The 9,207-nt window shown below is 43.0% G+C and overlaps 1 protein-coding gene across 3 annotated transcripts; it reads right to left on the reverse strand.

The window, feature by feature from the left end:
* Nucleotides 1-4,728: 4,728 nt before the first annotated feature.
* Nucleotides 4,729-7,487, reverse strand: LOC118738763 (zinc finger protein 107-like). 3 transcript variants are annotated; one of them, XM_036469725.1, is made up of 6 exons: nt 7,261-7,487; nt 7,060-7,194; nt 6,795-6,999; nt 6,014-6,684; nt 5,806-5,952; nt 4,729-5,745 (listed from the first exon to the last, which is right to left on the reverse strand). In XM_036469725.1, exons 1-6 carry the CDS (start codon nt 7,408-7,410, stop codon nt 4,738-4,740), a joined length of 2,316 nt encoding a protein of 771 aa, XP_036325618.1. In that variant the 5' UTR covers nt 7,411-7,487; the 3' UTR covers nt 4,729-4,737. The 3 variants fall into 3 exon arrangements, with proteins under 3 accessions (XP_036325618.1, XP_036325617.1, XP_036325615.1); XM_036469724.1 differs by having other exon boundaries at nt 6,014-6,681; nt 6,795-7,194; XM_036469722.1 differs by having other exon boundaries at nt 6,795-7,194.
* Between the last annotated feature and the right edge of the window lie 1,720 nt (nt 7,488-9,207).

Below are 9,207 nucleotides of genomic sequence, written 5' to 3' on the forward strand. Positions count from 1 at the left end.
CCATACAACTGATTGTTCAGATATGAGATTTTTTGCCATAACTTCTTAATTTATGCATCAAAATTCGCACCGTTTCCACTCATTATTAACAGAATACTTATAGTGAAAATAACAAAGATCGGGTCACTTTTACAAATAGGTCCCATACAACTGATTGTTCAGATATGCGATTTTTTGTTATAACTACTCCATCTATGCAGCTAGAAACATGAAATTTCGCACTATTTTCACTCATTATCAACAGAAAGTTTACAGTAAAATTAACAAAGATCGGGTCACTATAACCTGTTTATTGCCCCCATACAACTGATTGTTCAGATATGGGGTTTTACTGTAAAACTCCTTTATTTGGACAGCTAAAACCGATAAATTTCGAAAGTTATTTTTTAAATAATAATACAAAGTCTACTGAGAAAATCGTCAAAATCTATGCTGTATAATCTTAATCTCTTATACCACTGATTGTTCAGATACCAGTTTTTGCGATATATGTATCTCCTTTATGTAGGAAGCTAAACCCATTAATTTGTGTTACCGGTTTACGTACCGATCACACAGCAGTGAAAATCACTTAGACAGCCGGTTCTACGTACCGGAATGACTCGGGTTTCACCCGACCAAGGGCTGTTGTCTCGGCGATCTAACCCCGTTTAGGTCGGCGAAGTATCTCAGAAGTTGTCCGTCCATAGGGCAACATTCACTACGCATTCTCCTACTCAGGGCTGGCATCGAGTCAAACCCTGGGCCAGAAATATACACCTGCTGTGTATGCCGAAGACGATTACACCACAACTCCACCTCAGTCAAGTGTAATGCCTGCGAGGGGTGGAGTCACCTCAGGGTCTGCTCGGGACTACGGACACACAGACAGTGGACCACGTCGTACGTGGCCCCCTGTTGCTCAAACAGAGCAGCCTCCACGGCAAACCATAGTCCGCCCGTGCAGCCTCACACACTCACACAGCAACCACACACAGTCGCCACAACACAACAACATAATAACACCACAGACCGTACCACAGCCACCACAGACCACATAACTCACACAACCGCACCACCACCCACACGCCGCCGCCAACAACTCCTGGTTCCCCCTACAATCTGCACGGTATGTCAGACCAGAATATTCCGTAATGTGACATCAGTCAAGTGCAATACCTGCCTTGGCTGGTGCCACTTTAGGGCATGTTCAGGTCTGCGTACCACGCGAGATTGGACGGGGAATTTCGAGGGCCCGTGCTGTGCTGCTCGGTCGCTGACTTCAATTGCGACGCCCCCCACCACCACCACAGGGCGGCAACCACCTCAGCAGCACACACAGCCAACGGCGGCAAGAACATACACCTCACTCACACCCCACATCACGACACGTCTCTCGAACCACATGAAGCTCCTCCAATTCAACTGTAACGGGCTACAGAGCAAGATTGAGGAGATAACCGTCTTCATGTGTCGGCATGGTATATTAATAGCTGCGGTCCAAGAGACGAAGCTGCACAGCAATTCAACTTTGTTGAATTGCGCCGGGTACAACGTGCACCGTCGAGATCGCGAGCGAGATAATGGTGGTGGCTTAGCGTTCATCACGCACCACTCCGTGCAGTATCGTCTTATCGAAGCAGACATCGACCGCAGGGATACCACCCTAGAATGTCAGGGCATCGCTATCCGGTCAGGCAATGTCGAGCTCGAAATATTTAACATTTACATACCCCCTGTCACCTGCTGCCCGGCAGGATATCACCCTGATATAGGTGCGCTCCTCAGAGGTGAAAACCGTATGGTAGTAGGTGACTTTAATGCGCACCACGATCTTTGGCACTCAAGCCTGTCAAACGATCGTAGGGGAACAGACTTGGCTGAGCAGATAGACGATTCGACATTCTGCACAATGAACGACGACGCACCCACCAGGATTATGGGTAACTGCAGTAGCTCGCCAGACATCACAATAGTCAGCGCTGGTCTGATAAACAGCATAACGTGGCGACCTATGCTGACCCTAGCATCAGACCATCTACCCATAGTCATCTCGATTGATAAACCAACCGACTTTGCCTCCGCCAAACACCGGACCTATATCAACTTTTCTAAAGCTGATTGGAAAGGTTACGCGGAGTTTACCGAAAACACCTTCGCAGCGCTCCCCACACCAACCGACGTCCATCTCGGTGAACGTAAGTTCTGCAGGGCTATCACTGCTGCTGCAGCTCGCTTCATACCGGCAGGATGTATATCGGACCCACGTCCAAACTTCCCTGCCGAAGCGGCTGTTCTAGCTGATGAGCGTGATAGCCTTCGTCAGGCCGATCCCGGAGATCCCCGTATCAGGGATCTCAACGCGGAGATTCGGCAACTTGTAAACGTACATAAGCGGAAGAAGTGGGAGGAGCACCTGAAGACTTGTAATTTCACCTCTGGTGTGAGCAAGCTTTGGTCAACCGTGAGGTCATTGTCTAATCCGACGAAGCACGACGACAGAGTCGAAATTTCCTTCGGCGACCATGCTTCGTCGGACCCGGAGCGATGCGCGAGCTATTTTAGCCGGCAGTTCATACTGCATCCTCCGGTGGACAAAGCCAAGCGTCGAGTGACCAGAAGGCTGCACAAACTGCCAACAACTTGTGCCCCCCTTGCTTTCACTTGCGGTGAAGTTCAGGTGGCCATCGGGAAGGCGAAAGCCTCCAAAGCCATGGGTCCCGACGGAATATGCATGCTGATGCTGAAAAATTTGGGTCCTGCGGGGGTAGCGTACCTAACGGAGGTCCTCAACCTGTCAATGGCCACTCTCATCATCCCAGACATCTGGAAGGTGGGGAGAGTGGTCCCACTGCTCAAACCGGGGAAACCCGCCAACAAAGGAGATTCGTATCGTGCGATTACACTCCTTTCCCCGGTAGCGAAGACACTCGAGGCCTTGCTACTCCCGTACTTCACAAACCACCTGACCCCAGCGAAGCATCAGCATGGTTTCCGTAAAGTGCACAGTACAACAACAGCACTTAACGCCATAAACACTCACATAACTCGTGGCCTTAACCGTAACCCTCCCTGTGAGAGAACGATTCTAGTACCGTTGGACTTGTCAAAGGCGTTTGACACCGTCTGCCATTCCACGCTACTAGAAGATAAGAGGCCTCCTCTCTCCCACAGAGGCTCAAACGGTGGTCGGCAAATTATCTGAGTGGTCGACATTCGTCGGTAATATTTAGAGACAAAACGAGTAAGCAGCGAAAAATAAAACAGGGGGTTCCTCAGGGTGGTCTCCTTTCCCCGCTACTGTTTAACTTTTATATTTCAAAGCTCCCTCAACCACCAGAGGGAGTCTCGATTGTCTCCTATGCCGACGATTGCTCGATCATGGCGACTGGCAATGGAATTGATGACCTGTGTTCGAAAGTAAACGGCTATCTCTCCGAACTTTCTCGCTTCTTCACTGCAAAGTGTCTAGCCCTCTCCCCTACGAAATCCTCCGCGACCCTGTTCGCAACCTGGACGAAGGAGGTCAGGCTACCGCTGGGGATTCACGTCGATGACACACCAATTCCGACGGTGAATAACCCCAAAATACTCGGAGTAACATTCGACAGCCTGCTCTCCTTCTCTGCGCACTCAACCGCTATTGTCAATAAAGTACAGAGCCGCAACAAGGCCGGCAGTACTTGGGGCAAAGACAAAGAAACGTTGCTGGCAACATACAAGGCAATAGGCCGGTTTTGAACTACGCAGCGCCAGTGTGGTCGCCAGGGACTAGTAGGACGCAGTGGACGAAGCTACAGACGGGACAAAATACGGCACTTAGGACAGCGACGGGATGCCTCCTGATGTCGCCTGAACATCACTTGCACGGCGAGGCGCAAATGCTCCCAGTTAAGGAGCACAACATAATGCTCTGCAAGCAGTTCCTGATCGGGAGCCACAGAAGTGGCCACCCAAGCAGACAGCTGCTTGCAGAGGAGCCCTCGCCTAGGCACGTCAGGAGGCATCTATATGAACTGACGGACGAAGTCCAGAGGTTCATTGAGCAACCTCTGGACCCGACAGCGCACAGACAGGCCCTGAACGGCATTCACAGGGACTCAGTCTCGAGTTATGTAGACTCTAGACCTGTGAATGCCGTTCTTGGCATACCACCCCCGGACATAGACGAGACAGAGCTTCATCTGCCTCGGGAGACACGCACTACACTCGCACAACTTCGCTCCGGCTACTGCAGCAGGTTGAACTCCTACTTGAGTAGGTTGAATGAGGATGTGCCGAATGAGTGTCCGGCATGCGGAGAGACCCCACATGACTCGAACCATCTCTTCGCGTGCCCGGAAAACCCGACAACCCTAACGGCCTTGTCCCTGTGGACGAATCCCACAGAAGCTGCACGCTTCCTAGGGTTGCCGTTAGTGGAACTTGACGACAACGACTGAGATACCAACCGATCTGGGCGGGGTTGCTACAACAACAACAACAACTTAGATTGGTGCTATATAAGGTATATCTTCCATACCTCTGATTGTTTAGCTAGAATTTTTTATATATGTATCTCCTCTATCTACGTCTGCTGTGAATATATAAATTTTTTCAAATGCAGTAATCTGTTAACGTAAAATTTTAAGATGCTCATGAAAGGTATGGAGCCTTCGGCATAGCCGAAGACAGCGCTGCTCTTACTTGTTTTTTTTAACGAACGGTCTAGGATGTAGTAAACTGCTCCAACATAAGAATGCAAGCCAATTCAAAAAATTACACATAAAATGTGGTCATTTTATTATCATTTGGATTTGCTGGATTAGGATAAGAAATACAAACTAGCTTTGGCGAGGATTTTGGAGCCGCAGGGAGGTTTTTAGTTGAGGATGGACAGCTTCTGCTCAGCTTCTGTTGATTTGATTTTTTTAATTCTGGGTTTCGCGCAACGAAAATGGTATCATCCTCATCAGCTGGATACCCAGCGCTTCTTGGTGAATTAGAGTTTGCTCGTCTAATGGCTTCCAAGCCATCTGGATCAGGATCAGATGCTACGCTATGAGTCGGTGAGATACTCACAACAGGAAATGACTTTACTTTATCTCGCTGAAATTCGTGTAATAAATTCAAGCTCTTATATTGCTTACTAACATTTTGTAACTCTTCTGTAGCTGTTTTATGTAGCGACTTATGGCGCTTAAAATTTGATGCATCAGCAAATGTGCGCGGACATAGTGAACATTTATATGGTTTTTCACCAGTATGAGTGCGTAGATGCTTTGTCAATGTAGATTTAAGTTTAAACCGCTGTAAACACTGTCCACACCGAAATTTTAATGCCGTGGCGGCAGAATGTTCCTTTTGATTAGATGGCAAGTTACTAAGAACCAATTTCTTCAATTCATCCTTACTTACTACTTGGCTAGGACAAGGTAGTGCAGTAATGGGTGGTAATATTTCAACAGATTTTACCGTTGTAACTTTTGGTCGGAGCAACGATGATGTTGCTGTTGAACTTTGTCCAGAACCGATTGATTGGCCTGAAGAAAAATTAACGACACTTTGTTTCTCTTTTGAGGTTCTCCCTAGCTTATCTTTTTGGGAATTCAATCTTGAGTGCACAGTCCGTTGCGCATGTTTAAGATGCATTTGTTTGTGAAGTTTCCAATGAGAGCTACTGTTGAATTTAGCGCCACATGTTTCACACTGAAATGGCAATTGACCGGAGTGTAGTCGCATATGCGTAACCATATTGGAACGATGCGCAAACGCCTTTGGGCAGTGCTAAATAGAAACAAAACTGATTAATATTTATATTCCAAAGTTGTACTACACTGAACTTACCTCGCATATGTAGGGTTTATCTCCTGTATGAGTCCGCATATGCAAAGTCAACTCATTTTTATGCACGAATGCTTTAGCGCAAATTTTGCATTTAAAGTTTTTAATACCTGTGTGTTTAGCCATATGGTAAGTCAAGTTCGTTGCGTGCTGAAAACATTGAATTATGAGAACATTTATGGTTTGGAAACATACTTTTGCGTGTTTGTACCTTAAAACTAGCAGTACAATGCTGACATTTGTATGCCCGTGCTCCTATATGGATCTGCTTATGGTGGCGTAAAACCGAATACCGTGTTTTATAAAGTTTATTACATTTTAAACACTTGAATGCATTACTATTTTGCGGTAGTTTTGATTCATTTTCCTCCGCTTGCTCTACCGCAAAAGCTGACGAATTGTTGGTATTAGCCTTTTCCTTTGCTTTAGTATTTATATCTGAATCAATAGATGTGATATGTCCTTCATCATTCACAATAATGTTAATAGTTGTTTCCGTTTTCTCACTTGTCAACAGATTTCCTTGAGCATTTTTTTTATTTTTTGTTAGTATGGTTGTTCCTCTGTGGTCGCTAAACCTCTGATGTTGCTTTAATTCAGTAAGAATTACAAAGTCCTTTGAACATTCAGTGCATTTGTAAATAGACTCATTATGTATACGTAAATGTTTTAAAAATGTATGTTGTTTGGTAAATACTTCTTTACAGTATTCACAAATCAGGCGAATTTTTGGTTCGATAGACGTTGAATTGATATCTACATTCGTATCGACCGCAATTATTTCTGCCAAAGAAGCGCCATTTCCGGAACGTAATTCGGCTATTGGATCAATATTAATAAGTGTACCAGCGTCCACATTTGCTGCGTCGTCGCATTGTGCTGCTGCCAAAAATTAGGAAAATCGAATTTTTTGTGTCGATGGATATCAAATCAAATTGAATATGATTTATTTTGGAACTAACCAACACCACTAATTGAATATACATATTTACCCGATGCAAATGACAATGAATCTTCTTCTGTGTCAGGGATAGGGATAGGGTCACACGGAAAACGTTTTCTTTGCTTCCTTATGCGTCTGGGGTATTTTCTTGAACTTTGCGTGTTCTTTGGTGTATATTTTTCGTTCCTCAGTTTTTTACCCGAAGCAATTTCTTCTGGTAATTGGATCTCTATTTCTACTGATATCGTCGATTCCTGTAGATTTTCATATGAATTACTTTCATTTTCTGAGAGTGTTTTGCTGGGATTTCCTACTTCCAAATTCTGATTATATCGCTGGTGCAACTTACGCTGCCCTTCCTCTACCGTAAAAAGAAACCTTTCTGTAGATTCAGCATCCAATTGGCAGGCCACACATAACCAATTTGGAAAAGAGGTGTTATCAGTAAACTAGGTAATTAAATAAAAAAATATATATATATTAGTTTATTATAAGAGGTATAAAACACCAATTACCTTAATATTTAACAACCGCAGCGTACGCTCCACTAAATTAATAATACTTCGGCTATCATCCCCAAATATTTGTATACAATTATTCTGTATATCCCCGCATAGGCGGCACAATTTTTCGCCATTAATTATTATATTTTCATTTAACTCCATCTCTAAAAAAAAGCTTTATTTGTTTATTTCACGAGACAGACCTGATTTGGCCGTGACCAGCTGTTAATCGAAATGCAACCGATGTATCGATATTTTTGAAACATCGATAATATCGGTTCAAAATTCGATGTTTGCTATCGATGTTTACAATTTCCAAAAATCGCCAAATTGACGATACATCGATGCCAGTTTCAGCGATGTTCCAACATCGAATTTAGGGTGTGATTTAGTGTGCCTCAGACTTGAATTCAACTTATGGGCTGTTTTTGCTTATAGGCTGTTTTTGCTTACGCGTTAAAGCACATTTAGCGCATTTAGCTCTAAATGCTACTCTAAATGTACATTTATCCATACAAAATTCGTCACCTAAATGCAACTAAATGCAACTCCATTTTTGCATTAAGAATCTAAATGCTAAAAGCAACCCTGTGATCTTCCAAAATTTCCACGATTCGAACATGGTTTAAAGAGAAAAAGTGGCAACATTGCTTTTTCGAGTATACAGTTGCTAGCTGCGTTTCAGTGATCGCCGATCGAGATTTCTTTTATTTTGCATTACATATTTTGATAAAGAAAAGTTAAGCAAATTCAACATCGATTTGATGCTGATAGAAATCTGGATCAATTTGTGATCAACTCTGTTTGGTTTGTTTCCTAATTAAGTGAGGAAATTTTAATTGACAGCACCGACAAATGAATATATACACAAACAAATGTTCGGTTATGGTTAAAACAATTCAAGTTTTTGTATTGAATTTTTGGTTTAAAATTTATTTTTTCCTTTTCAGTAGGGTTTTTGCACTTTATCTTCTGCGTGAGAATTGATCGTAATATATACGCATCTGAATAAGAGACTGGAACACAGCTGTTTGTCAAAAGCATGCGATTTCGAACTCGCGTAAATGTACATTTGCTGAATGCTATAGCATGAACGCTCTTCGAAAACATATGTTCGAAAGTGCTAAATGTTGCATTTTAAATGCAGCAAAAACGCTGCATTACGCGTAAAAGCACATTTAGCTCTAAATGCTACTCTAAATGTACATTTATCCATACAAAATTCGTCACCTAAATGCAATTAAATGCAACTCCATTTTTGCATTAAGAATCTAAATGCTAAAAGCAACCCTGTGATCTTCCAAAATTTCCACGATTCGAACATGGTTTAATGAGAAAAAGTGGCAACATTGCATTTTCGAGTATACAGTGGCTAGCTGCGTTTCAGTGATCGCCGATCGAGATTCCATTTATTATTTTACATTATTTGGATAAAGAAAAGTTAAGAAAATTCAATATCGATGTGATGCTGATAGAAATCTGGATCAATTTGTGATCAATTCTGTTTGTTTTGTTTCCTAATTAAGTGCCGACAAATTAATATACACATAAACAAATGGTCATGGTTAAAACAATTAAAATTTTTGTATTGAAGTTTTGGTTTAAAATTTGTTTTTTCCTTTTCAGTAGGGATTTTGCACATTATCTTCTGCGTGAGAATTGATCGTAATAGATACGGATCTGAATAAGCGACTGGAACACGGCTGTTTGTCAAAAGCATACGATTTCGAACTCTCGTAAATGTACATTTGCTAAATGCGATAGCATGAACGCTCTTCGAAAACATATGTTCGAAAGTGCTAAGTGTTGCATTTTAAATGCAGCAAAAACGATGCATTACCCATTATGCTCCTAAAACTTTTTGACTGACCATGAATTTTATTGCTTATTCTTTTGGGGAACATTCAGAAATTCTTTTTGAAATTTCAACGAAATTGGGCCTTGGAACTTTAGGCTCAG

This window comes from Rhagoletis pomonella, unplaced genomic scaffold (genome assembly GCF_013731165.1).
Source record: "Rhagoletis pomonella isolate Grant_MI unplaced genomic scaffold, Rhpom_1.0 Rhpom_scaffold_00005, whole genome shotgun sequence".
Classification (NCBI taxonomy): Eukaryota; Metazoa; Arthropoda; class Insecta; order Diptera; family Tephritidae; genus Rhagoletis; species Rhagoletis pomonella.

Coding starts and splice junctions, on each gene's coding strand:
- LOC118738763 (XM_036469722.1), bottom strand. CDS start 7,410: ATGGAGTTAAATGAAAATATAATAATTAATGGCGAAAAATTGTGCCGC. Junction 6,685..6,794: donor TTCATTGTCATTTGCATCGG/GTAAATATGTAT, acceptor AATTTTTGGCAG/CAGCACAATGCGACGACGCA. Junction 5,746..5,805: donor ATAAACCCTACATATGCGAG/GTAAGTTCAGTG, acceptor GTTTCTATTTAG/CACTGCCCAAAGGCGTTTGC.